This window comes from Glycine soja, chromosome 2, assembly GCF_004193775.1.
Source record: "Glycine soja cultivar W05 chromosome 2, ASM419377v2, whole genome shotgun sequence".
NCBI lineage: Eukaryota > Viridiplantae > Streptophyta > Magnoliopsida > Fabales > Fabaceae > Glycine > Glycine soja.
The window spans coordinates 14,224,648-14,243,941 of record NC_041003.1 but is presented as its reverse complement, the minus strand read 5'-3'; the positions used below and the strand labels follow the sequence as shown (position 1 = coordinate 14,243,941).

Below are 19,294 nucleotides of genomic sequence, written 5' to 3'. Positions count from 1 at the left end.
TTACTGGCGCAACGTTAACGATTGTTATGTGACAGAAATTTTAAGTAAACTTAGAAGTTATCATCTGCATACTCGACCAAAAGAAGTATCTGCAAAGTGTCTTATCTATAAGTAAGGGTTTTATTTAATTTTTTAAGTAATTAAAATGTATACTTTAATTAGTTATTATTAACTTGTGGAAAAAAAAGCATTGAAATATATATTTTTTTAATGTTTTTTTACTATAATAAATAGTGTGTAATGGATATCTAAATGTAACTTTTCTATATGGTTACTCTGAAAGGACATCCCTAGTGTTTAAAAGGACTCTTAGTGGATTAATAGTAGTGTATTAGAGAAGTATGTTTACATGTATTTTGAGATCTAATTATCTTAAAGGACATCGCAGTTTATAAGAAGAGTTTCTTATATCATCACTTTCATACGAAATTTGGGAAAACAAGGGAGAGAGGATCTGCGTTTACACAATGTTTTAATAAAATGTATTTTTTTAATATTTTAATAATATTGAACAAAAAATAATATAATGTGCATAAATTGATAATAATAAAAAGTAAATTTCTTTTAAAAGTATCATAACTTATAATATTTTTTTAAAAATCCAAAATGATGTCAGTTTGAAAGTAAAAAAAAAAAAAACAGTTTTAAGCTAAATCGGTTAATCAATCAGGTTTTATTAGTTTTTGACCGGTTTAACATTTTAAGCCGGTTTAAGAACATTGATTTTTAGAAAGTATGGGACCAAATATATGACCGGTTTACGGTCAAACCAGTCGGTTCAATTTTTAAAATAGTTTGTCTAAATGTGTATGATAGCTATTTAATTTAAGTAAAAAAAAGTATAAAAATATTTCAATACAAATAATTTATAATTAACATTATTGGTGTAAGGAGAAAAAATAGAAGAGTTCTTAAAAAAAAAGTAGATTTTCATACTTTTGGAATTTAATTTTTGAAAGCTAGTATGTTTAGGAAATTAGATTCCAAAACATACTTCTAGAAATAACAAGTATAGAAGTATTACATACTTTTAAGAAGGTTTAAATATTTTTAATAATTATAATTTTGTATTTTTTTTTTTGTCTTTAAAGTGTTTTAGATAAAGTTTTACAAAATAAAAAAAATATTAACTAAAATGTTATAAGAATGAAAAATAAAACAAACATAATTTACAAAGACTAAAAATAAAAAATATTTTTTTAAGGAAGAAAATTAATAAAAAAATTACAAGAACATTTAAGTCCTTTAGAAATTAAATTTTGAAATATTAAATAATTTAAATTCAACTATGTGCATAATGGTTAGAGGAAGAAAAAAAAACGAGGGTTGGTTTTAGAGGGGAAAAAGGAGTACATGGGCCTGGAGCCCAAACAGTGAATAAAGCCTAGAGTTATGAGTTACGACAGAGCGAGAGGACTATGGAATGAAGTAACTAACCCAAACCTAGTCCCCTTACTTGGCTCGCTGGTTGGATTTGATTCGACTCGATTCTCGCTGATGAAGAAGCATTTGATGCACAGCTATGGCGTTGCCGTGATTGTGGTGTTGGCTTTGAGTTTGAGTTTGGGTGCATCAGCGGAACAACTCAGTTCACGAGAATGCGAGAATCTCGGTTTCACCGGACTCGCCTTGTGCTCCGACTGCAACACTCTCTCCGAGTACGTCAAGGACAAAGGTCTATTCCATTTCGGATCTCAATTTTCCATTCAAAAGCATTTTTTCTTTCTTCTGTATTTTTCGATTTCACTGTTACTATGTGAAGCACGACTAGAATCGAATATAATAGGTTAGTTAGGGTACCGTCACAATTACGAAGAGTGTTGTACTAAGCCTCGAAATTTCGGTTGCAGAGTTGGTATCGGATTGTTTCAAGTGTTGCACCGAAGACTCCAATGATGCCACTACCAAGGTATGGTTCATGAATATGATCCATGTGGAAGTGATTTACCGATTTTGCTTTTGATTGAAATGAATCATGACGGTTTAGACCTAAACGAATCTGGTTGCCAAATTAGTATATAATTATGCTGCGAACCGTTACTAAATTAATCTTCTAGTGTTGATTAAAAGCATTTTGAAAGGAATTGTAGTGTCTACTGAGGCTATATGAAAATGTAAGGATCTGTGTGGTTTGAGAAAAAAAAATGTTTTCTGTTTTCATTCCCGGTTATATTAGTTTACAAAAAAGATCACCTTTTATTTACTATATTTTCTCTTTTTAAATAATTTTATAGGAACTGGCGAAAACAAAGAAAAAAAATGTTATTTTTTAACCACTGTTTCATGTGCAAATGTTTGAAAATAAGAAACAAAGTGATAACAATATAACCTTTTTTTGTTGTTGTAATTATTAGTAATTAGGGGGAAATGAAAACAATAAACATTTTTTTTTTCGTTTGGTTTGGTGTTTGTTTTCATTTGCAGTTGATATGTTTTAACAAATTATTACGGAGTTGTTATATTGTTTTTACATTATTGCTTATTTTCAAGATTTTTCCAAAGGAATTGTGAAAACAACAAAATGTTGGTTTCGTCATTTCCTTGATAATGTCTGAGAAACATGAAACAAACCAATTGCTACCTAGGCAATGTTATCTTAATATTTGTCTAAGTTGCCTGATATTGGAGTTTTAAGTTGTAAAAAACTAGGATGCTTCATGAGTGTGTGTTTGCTGCAACTGCATTTGTTTTTCTTTATGACATTTCAACATTCCACCACATATCCCCTCTCACCAACACACACACAGAAAAGATGATAGGAAGGCAACATCATTAATTCTTTTTAACTTTTAGATTACGTACTCTGGAGCTTTGCTGGAAGTCTGCATGAGGAAACTTGTTTTCTATCCTGAAGTTGTTGGCTTTATTGAAGATGAAAAAGATCAATTTCCATCAGTAAAGGTTCAATATGTTTTTAACTCTCCACCAAAGCTAATTATGCTGGATGAGGTGGGTCAGCAAAAGGAAACAATCAGGTGAGACTTGTTCTATTATTGGCAAATGAGTACCTTGCTAGCATCTTGTTATTGGAGTTCATCATTGGTTTTTTTTTCTAATTGATACTAAGTCATTGATTTCATTCTTGATTTTTCAAAAATGTGTTGTAGTTGTTATCGAAAAGATAATACAACAACAACCAAGTTTTTTTCTCACTAGGTAGAATCAGCTACATAATAATGTCATAATGTTCTATTGTGAATATTGTCTATAAAAAAACCATTGATCTCTAAATCATTCTTAATGTTTTCTCCTCTATTTTTCTTTGACCCCCCAATACCTCTAAGGATAGTATTTCTATCAGAAGCACAAAACAACATAACTCTGTAGAATTCTTACAAATGTTTTAAGTTGACTGAAAGTTGTCATTGCATTTGCAACATTTATTTACAAGGTTTTCTAGGTCGATAAGGTAAAACATACTCATTATGGAATTGATGAGTAACACTATGCTTGTGGATGTGTGTGTAGCATATAAGGGAATTTATCTCTCCATTGAAATGAAAGAATCTAGTAAATTACTATTTGAATTATCTACCTAAAGAAATAACATTGAACTTTTGGTTTATGGCTACGTGGATTCTAATGAAACTAAAGCATAAACAAGACTAGCCACAATGACTTCAAAATCATTTTTGAATGTGATTTAAAAGCTATGATGCAGCTGCATTCTCTCTACATAAAAGCACTTGTGAAAATTATACATTTGGTGTACTCTAGAAGTTAAAATATTTTTATATTTATTTTTTCTTCTCTTGAATGAAAAAAGGTTTTAACTTGTTTTTTATCTCTCTTTTTTCTTTTTCCCTTTTTGTCTGTTGCAGAATTGATAATTGGAAACGTGAGCATATACTACAGTTCCTGAGAGAGAAGGTGAAGCCTCTAGCGTCTGATTGAGAATCTTTAACCCATTCTCTGGCATGCTCTGGACTCGTTCCCATTTAACAGAAAAGAGTGGGAGTATATAGTGTGGCTTAGACAAGTGAATTAAACTTGCCCTGGGTTACAAGTGACCTTAATAACATAAAATCATCATAATTTGGTCAGTTTAGATAATTCTGGGTTTTGACAATTGATTTCAATACGACGTTTTCCTTTTTCCAGATTTTATGGCAGTTGTAAGATGATGTATAAACTGCAGTATTGGAGTTGGAGACAAGCATGTTTCAGTGTTTATCAGTGATAATGCAGGAATAGATAATGTAATTTGTTTTTAAAAAAAAAACCAACTAACTGTCATGTTATTTTTCTCAATTAATTACTGTTTCCGAGAGCGTCAATTTCATATTTTGTTAAATTGGTGAACACCTGACCAACCATATTGTCCACTTTTGAACAAATTGTAGATTTCTAGTTATAGCATTTGCATGTGGATTGGGAAATAGCCTTCTGAAGTGAATGTAATTCATTTTGGGACATCAATATTTTAGGGATCAGAACATAGATGAAGAATTATTCTTCAGCTGTTACTTGCAGCATATGGCTGTTACCTGATGAAAGATGCTGCAACTGAATAACATTAAACTAGGTTGAAGCAAATTTAATAGCGAACTGGAGGTTTCATTCATAGGTATTGGAGGATTCCCTTTGAGAGGCTTAGATTTAATTTCTATTGTCATTATAGTGCAATTGTTAACCCTGAATGTTAGTTGAAGTTTGCAACATAATCCTTGTAATGTTGATGCCGAGAGGATCATAAAATATTTTCTTAATGATTTTAAACATTTCAATTAGTAGTTGATCAACAAACGAATACGATACAATCACTTCACTTGGGGGGTGTTTGGTTAAGGGGATGAATGTGAGATACAATTGAATTGAATTGAGTTGATTTATGAATGAATGTTGTGAGATAAGTATTTGTTAGAACTAATTGCAGCTATAATTTAAAAAAAAAAAAATGTACGTAGAGAGAGGAGAGTTATCCCTCCTTGTCCAGTTTCAATCTCAACTTTTTTATTTTACTTTCTGAAAAAGAACTTTGTCGCCTCTAGATTTTGTATATTCTTTAATTAATAACTAAAGAAATAACTAGTGTGGATGAAAAGTGCACGTAAAACATTAACTAAAAAATGCCCATCAACCAACAGCATGTTGCACATGACATTTAGTTGGACACTTTTTTATGTAACTTAATTTAACCTCTCAAATCAAAATCACACTTTAAGTTAAGATCAAATGATACGACGTATCAAATTTAATTAAATTTCGCTTTTATTAACTTAATTATCTTTTTTCTTTGTAACTAAAATAAGATATGGTACCCGTAAGGATTATGATAACAATGTAATAATTATTATAATAGAACATGATTCAATGGTAAATTAATAAAATTTAATTTCTATCAAAGTATCATTTGAGTTTTGACCAAGTTTAATTCCTAGTACCATTTGATCATGTCTCATTCCCCTTGTTTCGTCAATAAATTTAATTATTAAACCTGAAGAGACAACCTTTCACGCTTCAAGAAGGAACAATATTCAAGTGAAAAAGGCATTTTGATCAGAAAAGAGGAAAGGAAAAGAAGGAGAATTGAAGAAATGGATTAGATTCAGAAATTCACAAAACAATTCCTCTTTTTCTTCTTTTTATTTCGGTTCCCTGCCCCCACATCTAATTATCTATGTCTTGAACCTAGGTTTACTTCATATCTTTACTATTTCGAGAGCCTCATCTCAATGGAAAAGTCTTAGCTGTTCTGTTGCTTCCAAATTGAACACTCTATCTCTCTCCTCTCTCGAAGGGTATATAATATAACATACTATAATAATACTCTCCGTGTTCATCCCATTCATTTAATGTCTAAAGTTTGAAATACTATAATTAATATTTCAAATTTTATAAAGATTATTGTGTAATTTTTTAATATACCTCTTACTATTTATATTAATTATATTCTCTTTTATATATTATTTCTTTTATAATAAATTTTTAAAACATAATAAAAAAACATCGAATGATTAATTGTCTATTAATCAAAATAAGACAAATTTTCTTTTACGTCAAAACTGAGGTTTGGAGGTTGATAACGACTGTACTCAATGTCCCTTAGAATTGTGTGCTCATCACTGTCTCTTTCATAATCATACCACTTTATGCTAGTGGTAATGTTCGTGTCACTATACCAAACATGCAAATAGTCAACATAACACTCAACATTCAGAACTTGAGGACCGTTAATCAATTTCTCTGCCTTTGCACGCACGCATATAGTGTGAGTTTCATTCATGCTTTCTTCATCACTCTGTCATTTTACACAAAGCAAAAATCACCATTCACTATATTCATTCTCTGTCTTCTCTTCTTTCTTTTTTTTTTCATTTGTTTCATATTCTATAATTTGGATTCTATCTTGTCTCTGCTCCCAGTTCGTTAGGATTGTGGTTTGTAATGAATACCAGCTTCGTGTATCTGATTAAGGTATTTTGTTTTTCTAGCAATGTTTAGTCTCAGAGCTCCTTTATCGAAGAAGGAGAGATTATTAAGTGGTTCATGATCATGGTGATTCCAACTAAATTGAAAAACTTGAATATATTTCACGAAAAGATTGTTTGAGACTATAGACATGTGGTGATCAGGGACTGCCTAATTATTTCTCCTAGAGAAGGCAACTTATCTTGCACTAAGGTTTTGTGTTTGTGTATGTATAAATATACTGGAAGATATTGATGATATTTGGATATCTTTTTTAAATTCTCTTTCAAGGTAGAACTATTCACTGCTAAGGATCTCGTTAGTGCAAAGTTAACTGGCAAACCGGATCCTTATGCTGTCATTACATGTGGCAAAGACAAGCGATTCAGGTTTGTTGATCTAGGTTTTTTCCCTCCTTTGTTTGAATTTCTCTCTCCAGGAAATGGTAGAGCCAGAGGAAAAAAATTGTTAGTGTCTTGGGGGATGCTTTAGAAAAGAATTTATATATTCTTATATTTTGAAGAAATATGTATACGTAATTTTGCAATGAAATTTTGTATGTTAAATGACATGTACTATCAGAATTAACATAAAACTAACAAACTAACATTTGCTGATAAAAAAATTTGACTATAAAGAATGTGCACTGTCAGAGACTCAGCATATTTTCTTCTTAGACACAAGATTTCTGCTCAACATTGTTCATTGTGTCCTCATAAGTTGAAATTCTGGTGTGTTGATGCAGTTCCATGGTCTCGAGTTCAAGAAATCCAATGTGGGGCGGGGGCGAGGGTGAGGTGTTCAATTTTTCTGTTGATGAACTTCCTGTCCAGGTAATTATACAAAATCTACCTGATCTTGATTTAATGGTTCTGATTTGCAACTGCGTGATTGCATGAATGCACCAAATCTACCATCTGGATTTGTAGTTTTGTGCTTTCATGTTAAATTTAATGCAGCAATACTTTTTCTTTTCTAATTCTCAGACAAAGAAAACAGACGAGAAGAATAATCAAAATAAAATATACCTTTGCAAATGTAATCTTTTGAAGCTAATTATTGTGATCAAACATAATATTTTGAGCATATACTTGGATTGGTATCTATAAAGGAGTATCAGAATATTTTCATCCTTTTTATTTATTGACAAATGTTTCTTTACTAGAATGTTAGTTTTGTTAGCAAAGAGGATTGAAGACCTTGACCTTTTCCCTTTTCCATTTTTCCCTTAGGCATCCAACTCACCTTATGCCTTATGTCAATAAAAGCTTCTCAACTGACAGATTAAATCTGTAATGTAGGTTTTCGTAAAACTGACTTCTTTCCCTGCTGACGTAGCAGATCAATGTCACAATTTATGATTGGTATAAATGTCGGGAAAATGCTGTTCTTGGTTCAGTGACTGTTCTAGTTGAAAGTGAAGGACAAACTGGTCCGGTGTGGCATACTTTGGATAGCCCATCAGGGAAGGTAATACCTGCTGTTAGAAGAAATTTTGTTTGGTTTCAAAGTTTTATTTGTCTTGTTTTTCTTTTTTATTGGCAAATGTTAATTTGTTAAAAATGTCAGTGGGGAATTCAAACCCATGACCACTCTCCCCTTCCTTCTATTACGTAGTTTTGTTTGTCTTGTAGTTCTAATACCTTTTTATGTCTACAAAATACCATTATTATTATATAACTAAATGTCAGGTTTCTCTTCAAATTGGAACAGAAAAACTATCTGCAAATGCTTCTAGGTGAGCCTTTTCTTTTAAAAAATGTGTATTATGTTGGTCCTAGATATTTGGGTGTTGTTATTATCATCATCATATATTAGACTATTTCTTATAGTCATTAATTGACTGGACTGATAGGATACATTGTTGTGGAGGAGCCACTGTAGTCCATCAAAAGCCAGGGCCTCTTCAAACTATATTTGATCTTCCTCCAGACGAGGTAATTGACAGAAATTAAACTTGTTTGTTTCTGCTTAAAGATTACCAACGTGAAGTTTTTTTCATAGGTTATATATACACAGAAATAAAAGATACGAATGTGTGCAACTGTACATTTGTACTGTTGTGTTGCTAACAAGTGAAGCATATTTATCAGGTTGTTGATCATAGATATATTTGTGCACTTGAGATGTCATTCTTGTACCAAGGTCATTTGTATGTCTCAGCATGGCACATTTGTTTCTATTCCAATATATTAAAGCAAATGAAGGTCAGACTATACTTCTGTTTTATCAAGGTTGAGTAGTGATCACTACAGCGTACATAGTTTTTTGTATGACTTTGTTGATCCATCACTCTTGTTGACTGTTTTAATTTTAGTATTTTCTGTTAATGTTTCAGAGATTAAAAATTGGAGATGGAGTGGTTTAGATTTCATATAAAGTTACTGCGTTACTGGTTTAGTGAAACAGTTGTATTATTGGTCATAGGGTCTTGCCTGGACCTTTATTTAATGAAACTGTATGACTTCAGAAAAAATAAATTCTCTTTATTATTAATAGATTTAAATATATTTTTAGTCTCTTGAAATTAGGGAGTATGTCGGCTTTAGTTTCCAAATTAAAAATTTTCATTTTTTTTATTTTTAATTTTTAGTTTCCCTTACAGTAAAAAACTGTCACAAATTGTACATTCAAACTATCAAAAATCAGTTAGAATGACTAAAAATAATATTTCGTGAATTTGAGAAACTAAAAAAATAGACCCCCAAATTTAAAGGATTAACATAATTAAGCTTTAATACTTATTAATACATAATTATATATGGCTTTAGAAAGATGGAAAAAAAAAACGTTCTTACTTTTTTTTAGAGGAAATAACGTTCTTACTTATCAACAGTACGTCAACACTGACAATCTGTTTAGTTTTAGTGTCTTTTTCAATTAGTGATACTATAATTTTTTTGGGACATTTGCCAGGTGGTTATTCCATTTGAAGATATAGATGAGGTACAATCTCTATTGCTTTTTCTCTTCCCCTCCGCACTATATATTTCAGTCAAATGAAACTTACATCCAGTGTAACCATTATACTTTTTCTTAAGATTCAAAGGAGTGAACTTGCATTGATTAATCCTGCTATAACAATTATTCTTCGCAAGGGTGCTGGTGGACATGGTGTCCCTCCTTCCAGTCCTTTGGCAAGTGCTGATGGTTAGTAATTTGTTTGAAACACTTTAGTTACTTATTTTCTTGGAGGAGTTTTTAATTGTACTTTCTGATGATACAATTCAATGCCTGTCCAAATTTTTATTCAATCAAATTAAACTTGAGGGGTTGCATAATTTGCATCAGCTTGCTTCTTTTATTGTTGACTGAATTTCATGCTTACGTAAATACTGGCATCATACTGTATTAATTGCTGGTTTTCATTATTATCAAAATATATACGAATAATACTGGTCTTAATGTTGGTAATATTTCTTTTACAAAATAATAGTGAATGTTTTTATTTAGTGAATAAAAGTGAGCACTGCATGTTATCACAGATGATGGCCTTTGTCAGATGATTTGATTAGATCTGTATTTTTGTTCTTTATTTCAGGTAGGGTCGGATATATGTTTGCATCATTTTGGGACAGGAATAAAGCATTAGAGAATCTTCAGCGTGTATCAAAGAATTTCAATGAAATGTTAGAAGCTGAGAAGGTCACAGCTCTTGCTTAATCAATTTGTTTTTTGTTGTCTATATTACAAGATCAATTATAGAGATTTATATATATATATATATATATATTGAATAAGTTGCTTCTTGTTATAAAATCTGCATGACATTCAAATGTAGGACTACGTACAAGTATTCTGAAAGATCAACTGTTTTTGGACCTGATTCTTTTTCTATGCTGGCCTTTTTAATTGTTTATAAATTTTCACCCTGGCATTTTTCAATAGATAGAGAACAATTTCAAGCAATTTAGTGTTTTCATTAATCATTATACAGGAAAATGCAGAGCCACAGCTGTGTGCGCATAGCAGTTCTGTACCGGATAAGGTTCTTGAAGATAGCATGCCAAAACTGGAAAACTTAAACCTTTTATCAAAGAAGAGGCTTTAGTTGGTATGAACAATGTATGCATCTTTTTCTCCTTTTATCTTGTCTGTTTAACTGTCAGCTTAATTATTTGTATATAACTGTCAGTAAGTTCTTCCCTCCACACATAAGCAGATTTCTAGCTTATTATTAAATGATGGTTCAAATTTTACTAGCAAATATCATTCAGTATGGAAGGACACTAATCTTGTAGTAAGTTTACTTCAATTACTATTGTGATTCTTCTTAAAGATGTCAATTTCTCTAGTGGTTTATAATGGAAATCAAATGTGAAAAAATAAAAAACTTACTTATTGTTGAATCTCCCGAGACTGCTATTAATTGTTGTGCAAGCCAGCTCCAATGTTTAACCTCTTCCCTTGATTCTTCAATTAAAATATATCATCCACAAAAGGCATGCATTTAGGGATAATTATTTGTATGCCCCTGTTAAGCACATCTAAGAGTTCTCATACTAGTGGTTACTCTATCATTCATTTGAAAATGGATTGTAGATCTTAGTAGACTTGATGCATTCTCACCCTTATATGATCTTTCTCTCCTTTTCCTTTATAGATTCTTCTTTTATCAAAAAGAAGAAAAATGTGCAACTTAGTAATAGTGTCTAATTTCCAATGATACGTAGATTCCAATGATACTAAAGCATAAACAAGAATAGACACAATGGCTTTCAAATCATTCTTGAATGTTATTTAAAAGCTATAATGTAGCTGCATTCTCTTTACAAAAAAGCCGTTGTGAAAATTATACCTTTTGTGTACTCGAGGAGTTAAAATAGTCTTTTTCTTTATAAAAATAATGAATTTAACCTGTTTTTTATCTTCTTTTTTCCCTTTTTGTTTATTTCAGGACTGCTAATTGGAAAGTGAGCATATACTACAGTTCCTGCTAGAGAAGGTGAAGCCTTTGGCAGCTGATTGAGAATAACCCTTTCTCTGGCGTGCTCTGAAATTTGGACAAGTGAATTAAACTTTCCCTGGTTGAGTGACCTGAATAACATAAAATGATAATAAGTCAGTTTCATATAATTCTAAGTTTTGTGACAATTGATTTCAATATGACGGTTACCTTTTCCAGATTTTGTTGCAGCTGTAAAATGACGTATTAAGTGTAGTCTTGTAATGTTTTATTAATGGTTACAAGCATGTTTCAGAGCTTATAAGTGATAATGCATGAATAGGTCTTCTATTTAAGTAAATAAATAAACTTATGAACTGTGATGTGATTTTCTTTATGATGATATTACACTGACATCTCTTCTTGAAGTTTTTGAGATTACACATAATTTCTTGCATTTTTAATGTTTACAATAACCTCTATTGTAGGAGTTAAAGATCTCATGTCTTTGAAACAACGCGTTTTTTAAACCATTTGCATATTGATGGGGGGAAATAGCCTTCTGAAGTGTAATTCCTGTTGGCGGTTACCTAATGAAAGATGCTGCAACTGAATAACATATTAAACTCAGGATTAATTTTTATTGTCATTATAAAGTGTAACCCTGAATGCTAGTTGAAGTTTGCAACATAATCATAATTCCATCGCGTTAATGGTGATGTTGACAGCGGCAGATCCTAAAATCTTGTCTTAAATATTTTAAACATTTCAACTTCAATATGCTCACTTTGAAAAGCATACACCAACCTAAGACCTCATGAGTCATGGGGGAGGCTATGGACCACTGGACTTCATGAAAAGTGAAGGTGAGGTTTCAATCTCAAGCTTTTTTTATTATTATTTTACTTTCAAAAAGGACATTGTCCTAACTAGTTTTGTATATTTTATCAATAAACTAGAGAAGCAACCAGTGTTAAAGGAAAAGTGCTCATAAAAATAACAAAAAAAAAACGGCCATCAATCAAGCAGAAATGATCGAAATGTCATTCCTCATTCGGAGGGAAAAAAAAACTAACAGCATGTGGTACACGTCAGTTTTTATTATATAACTTACTTTAACCTCTCAAATCAAAATCGCACTTTAAGTTAACATCGATGATTCGAAGTATCAAATTTAATACCTTTATTAACTCCTAAAAAAATAGAGTTCAATCAACACTTATAAAAGTTTATGTTGAAAGTTAAATTTAATGGTACCTTTACCACCTTTACCAACTTTTTTTAAAAGTTTATGTTGAAAGTTAAATTAATTCTGTAAAATTTCATATTGTAAATATAATAAATTTTCACTATTACTTAAGTAACATTTAAAAACTTCTTAATTATGATATGGTATATTTAATAATTATGAAAATATAATATGATTCAATGGTTGAACAAATAAATTTAATTTCTATCAAAGTGCCATTTTACTAGGTTAACACTTAGTATCATTTTGATCATGTTTTATCCCCCTAGTTTCACGCTTCAAAGAGAAACTATATTCAAGTGAAAATTCTGCAACGATGGAGCTAATTATCTGGGCCACATCATAGAGACACCAAGCAGCATTGATAAATGCTGGTACAAAGGCACATTGCTGAAATATATTCCGATGTGTAAATTAGCACAGTGAAATATTGACATTCGTACTCTCATCAAATTCTTGAAACGACTTTGATTAAGCTAATCAGTTCATGGAAACATTATACAACTAGAATTTTTCAAATATACACTTAATAATCAGCACATGGAATTAATTAATTAAGGGCACATATGGCTAATTGGAAGCTTACCCCCATCACCCGTTTAAAATCTAAGAGGTGTGGGACAGCTTTTTGACTAGAGTTTTTTTTTTTTAATGCTTTAACTATTATATATATATATATAGCTACTATGATTCCATCTAGATGTATCATCATAGTAATTTTCATGCTAGTTTAGCAACTTTAGCAACCTTTAGGCTGCAAAGATGAGAAAATTTGTCAATGAAATTGGGAGACATCCTTCTCAAATTTAGGAGAAGTAGTAGTCTTAATGGGGGCCCAGATATCTGCACCATTGCTCTCAGCAACTCCAATAGTAACTGACACAGGAACAAGACATAAGCCTCTACTCCTCAGGCTGCATGGCTCCACACCCTGAAGTAGCAACAACTCAACACCAGAAATAGCATTAGTCAATTAAATTGTATTGGTTATCACAGGTTCATTCATGTTGTAGAAAAACCATGCAACATACTCCCTTTGTCCCATAATAGTTGTTGTATAAGAAGAAAAAATAAGTCCCAAAATAAATTGTCATTTGAGTTTTTTAATGTATCATTAATTACTTTTTTCACTTATATTTATTGTAATATTAATGATGGACAACAAAAACTAAAAATGAATTACTGATGATAAGGTTAATTATGTAAAATAGTTATTCTTTTTCATCGATTTATTAATTTTTCTTGATCTATGTAAACAACCTATGATGACAATTATAATGGGACGGATGAAATATTATATGAAACTCAAGGGAGGATAGGAGGAATCCATTTGTCAAATTTGATGTGACCACTTTAAAGCATATGAATCAACAATAAGAATGGTTAAAGGTCAAGGGTGGTAGTGTTCATGTTATGCTCACCTGCATCTTGGCTGCTGGTGAACTTTCAAGGTATGGAGCACTAAGCAGCTGTTAAAACAGGAAGAAAAAAGATATTCATAAGATCAAAGTCTCACTAAACATAATTTGGAATCTGCAATGTCTTTCTACATGCATATGCATGTATTTTTCAGCATATGAAGTAATGTGATAAACCTAGTCATTGATGATGTAATGTGCATTTCCACTTCATGACAATTTTCTTTTTACTTCATCCAGTCCTATTACACTGCCATTCTATATTACCACATTAAATTTTTCAGTTGGGCAGGAATGACCAAGGAGAATAAAAGAAACCAGAAAATGGAAACAAATTTAATGAAAATGAAATGTCTAATTTCATGTCTTGATATGAATATATTATTCAAGTATGTTATTAGTTATTACAAAATTTACATCAGGACCAGAAACCATAACATAATTTAGGTCCAAGTACACATGCTCGAGGTATATGAAACCAAATTACTAGAAAATGAACTGTGATGATAATTTCAGCATAATGTAGCAAGAATGGCCAAACCTTAACTTGTTTATGAAGGAATCCTATGTATTCCATCGCCTCCTTTAGAACAGAAGATGTATCTGTCTGCAGTGAGAGAAGTAGAGAATCTTTAGACTCACAGAAACTTAGAACAATTCATTCAATGGAAAACAATAACAGGTAACCAATTATATAACTGAAATAAGCACTTCTTAAATTGTTGCTATTCAAGTCAAATAAGCATGACAAGTATCTGATTTATCTTACACAAGATAATCGATGAAGCTTTATACAATAGGCTGAGATTAAGTTGCAGTAATCTCCATGGGATATAAAACAAGTATTTGTAAGTTGATAAACAATACAATGTGTCAGGAACAAGTTGTTGTATACCTTCCCATATGGTGAAACAAGCTGCTGAAGAGCAACAATTCGTTCGCCAATCTTTTCCTTCCTCTCCTATTCACAGAAACATTGAAATGTTATAAAAATAAATAATACTAAAAAAGAAAGTTTGCCTGCAATGAAGAAAATCAGATATCAAAATTTTGAGCATCACGGAGAGTTCCACACAACAGGTTTTGTTGAAGTATTGCCTTTAAGAGAGAATGAAATATCAAAGTACATTGGGAGTAGACATTGATCTCAGCCTGAATAGGCTTAGCATTAAATTAGACATTGATCTCAACCTGAACTTACTTTATAATTAATTACATAGAACAAATTGAAAATAATCATATGCAATCCATGTTATGAACCACCAATATAATGAGTCAATTCATAGATTTATATACTATGAACCAGAGAAGTTTAACAAAGAAGAGGCAGCATATCATGTTTCTCAAGAAAAAATTTCAAATAGTAAAGCTTGGATGTCTAAAAAATATGAGTGAACACTGAAAGAAAAAGAAAAAAGAAACCTTAGTGCTGATCGATAAATCAGCCTTTTGCCTTTTAGATGCAATAGAAGTATAACTGCTTTGGTCAACAGAGCAGGGTCTCCTTTTATGTTCCATCATCTTTCTAACATCTATCCCCTCTTCTCTCTGGTGGCATCAACAAAGAAAAAAAAAATCTTGTATAAGAATGATGAGAAAAAGGAATACAGATTATAGAAGAAACTATCACTAGAGTAGCAAGTACCAAGTAATCTAAATCAGTTAAAAAGGTGAGAATTTATTTTGTTCATAGTTGTAAAACACACAATCATAGTGCACATGTAATACACACAGTAGAAACTCACTTGTAACCAAATTGTTCACCCCCCCCCCCCCCCCATAGTAAAGTCATGATGGCAATCCACTGATTTAACTGAACTAGCTAGATATAATTTTTCAGTTAATTTTAAGTTTGAAATATGTTCAATAGAACTTTGGAGAAGTCAAAATCCACAAATTGAGGAAGTATATTGAATGCAAATTGGAGTCAATGTGAGTTGGCCCCACTGGCTCCATAGTTACAGTGTACAGCTTTGAATTTTTTTTCTTGGCCTATAGTTCAGTATGATTGTCATCCTTCCTAAGGGGATCAAAGGGTGGGGAAATCTAATGAGTGAGCGCACACAATTCTTTGAATACATCTTCCATCATCACCCTCACATGGTTTTCAAAAACGGTCCGCGGTTGCAGTTTCAGCTAAAACATAAGGATTTCAGGTTCACTATGACCACATCGCAACCACAATTGTGGCCACATCAGTTACATTTGCTCAAAATGCCAAAAATTGTGACAAAATTTTGTCCAAGATCGTGAACACAATTTAAAACCTTGTCACCTCATAAAAAAAAGTTGGAAAAGTATGGAAAATAATATTATCACTAGGAAAAAAGGACAAAACACAAAAGTCAAACCAATGCCTTAATTTGATCAAAGCTTATCAAAATACAAACACCTCCACTGAAGGGGTAATTTTTCCTCCAATATGGTAGTGTTTGCTTTTGCACTAGGGTCCTGCCTTGAGTGCAGCATTTAACACACAAAAACACTTGTATAACACAAAAAAGACCTGAAAAATAACACTTCAACAAAAAAAATAGTAATTAAAAAGCAGGAGAGAGAGAGTGATACCTTTGAAAAGAAAGAAAAAATTTGCTTAATCACGTGTCATTTTTTAATTAGAGAGACAAATAAATTAGAACAAATGATTTCAATCCATACATATGTATTGGACTTGGCATGCAAAAAATAATAATACTAAAACTAGTTATAAGATTATTTTCACACTATTAATAATATGGTGTATCATAAACACATAACAACATGCGATGCTTAGTCAGAATACTATTAATGCTGACAATTTACAATTTATCAAATGCAAGCCAAACAAACGATGACATCATCACCGTTACCCTCCCCAGTAAAAAAAGAACCATTTATTAAAAATATTAAATAATCTCAGAAATACAAACTGGCAACAGCTACACCACAACCGAAGAAAAAAAAAAGTGGCCCCATGGACATGATGCTACTAAACTCCATGGAAAACAATTGCCAAGAAATAATGAACCATCCATCCATGCATTATCATATTCAAACCGCATAAGGCACAAAAGCTCCTTCCAATAAGCCAAAGGGTACTAATCACTGTCACAAACATTGATCGCCATATTCAACGGTTTACAACTAATCACACTTTATTAATAGTCCAAATATCTTAATCTAAGAATAGTCAAGATTGTCATTTTTTTAGTTACCATACCAAAATTATTTTTTTATTACTAATTTCTTTTGTTTTTTGTAATTTAGTTTCACTAAATTATTAATTAATTTCTAACTTTGTGATGTTGTCAAATGTCAAGAACCTCAATTGTGTGGTGGGCCCACCATTTGATTTTTGACAAAAGAAAAACATATTACTTTGTATACACATATAGGACCTTGCATGAACGAATCTAACTTGCGTACAAAATCGCCCCAACCACCTTTGTTTAATGTTAATGGATATCTTAATTGACAACATGCATAAGGACACAGGACTAATAAATTAATTTACACAAAAAGACAATGATTGATTAATCTAGAGAGAGAATCACACGGTTTGGTTTTGAGCTTGGGTTTTGCAAAATCATAAATCATAAATAAAGTAATAAGCCCAACCACTCATTTATTACATAGGTACTTAGAATTAGAATAAGAACAATTCTGATCATAATTCTCTAGGAATTGGAGTCCAAGGATGAGGATCAGAAAGTTTAAACATCAATTTTGAACACAAATTCTCAAAATTTTCCATGACACCATCCAAGCACAAGAACAACAATGAGAAAGTCCATTCAGTAATAGCCTCCATGAAAAGTGTGAACACGAGATAACACTTGAAAGACCAAAATAGATAAGTGGTACTAAACTTTGGTTAAAAAAAACTTACTGAAAACATAGAATCAGCATTGCAGAAGGAGCTGGCTATCATCTATGATGTTCCTTTTGAAGCCAAAAGCAGAAAATGGTTGAAACCAAAAGAAAGCCCCTCTCTTCTTGGGCAAGTAAGTGATGGCTGCAAAAAATGGGTATCTTCCAAAAGTTGTAAAGCTTGAGACTTTAAGCAGTGCCTGTGAATAGATTTCATTTTAATACTTTGGAGTAAGAAAATTCAAAAACTTAATAAAATAAAATAAAATAAGTAGCATGCAGTGTTACAACAAGCACAGGCACATATGGGACAATAAATGAAGTGACGTACAATTAAGTCCTTGGAAGAAAGAAAGGGGAAAAAAAACTAGTGGAAGCTCAATAATGGAGGAAGAGAAAGTGTGGAGCAGAGAAAGAAACAGAGGTGTGTGTGGCTTCTTGTGGAGAAAGAAGGAAAAAGAAGAGGAAGGAGGAGCAGGTTAATGTCAATGTGATTTTATAAAGCTAGAAAATGAATATAATACAATAATTTCTTACGTAAGATTTTTTAAATGTGTATTGTCATTAATATACTTGACAGCTAATATCCAACCAAGACAACATTTTGGTTTTTGCAGTTTTTTTTTCTTCTTCTTTTCTTTTCCGCTATAATCTTTTTTTATAAACTTTGTATATAAAATTATAAATATAATAAACTGTGCTTAATACTACTAGTACTAGAAGAGAAACGGTTAGTGATTAATGATAAATGCAAAAATTGGTGAAGTGTTTATGAATTTGTATATGTAAAATGTTTAATAATAATTTTTAAATATAATTAATTATAATAATTCAATTAAATTTGATTTGTTTGATTTAGTTCGATTTTCATAATTATTTTTAAAATTCAATCCAATCCAATTTATTTATGAACAGTTTTGTTCAGTTTAAATTAACGGATTATCCATTTAAATATGAACAATGTACTTGAAAGCAATGTCTCAAAAAATTTCAACCCTAATAATTTCAATATTTATCATTCTAATACTTAAGTTTTAATACTAACCCTATTTAAAATCAAATCAAATAATTCTAAAAATTTTAATCAATCTAATTTAATTTTAATCAGATCTAAAAATTTAAATGACCGACTCAACACCTACATAAACAATTTTAATCAATTTAATTTAATTTTAACCTAAATAATAATTCAACTCAAATTATTCAGATTTGTGAATATCCCTAAAAGTACTTGTCTCTGTTAATTAATGAATCAATTAATGAAACAGTTTTTTGAAAATTTAATTTAATTTGTCTACGTCAGGAATCCCATCTTTCCCGAGAAGACAAAAATTTGTGACATAACCATGAGTGTTCATTTATAAAATACTGTCATAGTATTAACATTTAAAAAGAAAGAAAAAAAAAACTTGTAAGGTGGAACAAGTTTCTAATAGATTTTGCTTTAAAAAACGGTATTGTTTTGTAGTTAAGCAATTTGTG

The 19,294-nt window shown here is 31.1% G+C and overlaps 3 protein-coding genes across 8 annotated transcripts; 2 read left to right on the top strand and 1 right to left on the bottom strand.

Annotated features, from left to right (window-relative positions):
• Window positions 1-1,378: 1,378 nt before the first annotated feature.
• Window positions 1,379-4,277, top strand: LOC114389161 (selenoprotein F-like). Its single transcript, XM_028349781.1, has 4 exons — window positions 1,379-1,675; window positions 1,851-1,909; window positions 2,794-2,975; window positions 3,822-4,277. Exons 1-4 carry the CDS (start codon window positions 1,393-1,395, stop codon window positions 3,892-3,894), a joined length of 597 nt encoding a protein of 198 aa, XP_028205582.1. The 5' UTR covers window positions 1,379-1,392; the 3' UTR covers window positions 3,895-4,277.
• A 1,957-nt stretch (window positions 4,278-6,234) lies between these two features.
• On the top strand, window positions 6,235-11,621 carry LOC114389134 (BAG-associated GRAM protein 1-like). Of its 5 annotated transcripts, none has more exons than XM_028349765.1 (12): window positions 6,235-6,417; window positions 6,707-6,800; window positions 7,157-7,244; window positions 7,753-7,881; window positions 8,103-8,149; window positions 8,267-8,348; window positions 8,505-8,618; window positions 9,328-9,357; window positions 9,453-9,561; window positions 9,953-10,056; window positions 10,349-10,476; window positions 11,309-11,621. In XM_028349765.1, the coding sequence occupies exons 3-11, from the start codon at window positions 7,161-7,163 to the stop codon at window positions 10,460-10,462; spliced, it is 813 nt and encodes a 270-aa protein (XP_028205566.1). In that variant the 5' UTR covers window positions 6,235-6,417; window positions 6,707-6,800; window positions 7,157-7,160; the 3' UTR covers window positions 10,463-10,476; window positions 11,309-11,621. The 5 variants fall into 5 exon arrangements, with proteins under 5 accessions (XP_028205566.1, XP_028205549.1, XP_028205540.1 ...); XM_028349748.1 differs by having other exon boundaries at window positions 6,703-6,800; window positions 9,510-9,561; XM_028349739.1 differs by having other exon boundaries at window positions 6,703-6,800.
• Window positions 11,622-12,988: 1,367 nt separating this feature from the next.
• LOC114389073 (transcription factor bHLH153-like) lies at window positions 12,989-18,304 on the bottom strand. Of its 2 annotated transcripts, none has more exons than XM_028349666.1 (7): window positions 18,144-18,304; window positions 17,832-18,012; window positions 15,386-15,511; window positions 14,859-14,924; window positions 14,505-14,570; window positions 13,967-14,014; window positions 12,989-13,476 (listed from the first exon to the last, which is right to left on the bottom strand). In XM_028349666.1, the coding sequence occupies exons 2-7, from the start codon at window positions 17,871-17,873 to the stop codon at window positions 13,321-13,323; spliced, it is 504 nt and encodes a 167-aa protein (XP_028205467.1). In that variant the 5' UTR covers window positions 17,874-18,012; window positions 18,144-18,304; the 3' UTR covers window positions 12,989-13,320. The 2 variants fall into 2 exon arrangements, with proteins under 2 accessions (XP_028205467.1, XP_028205475.1); XM_028349674.1 differs by having other exon boundaries at window positions 14,511-14,570.
• Between the last annotated feature and the right edge of the window lie 990 nt (window positions 18,305-19,294).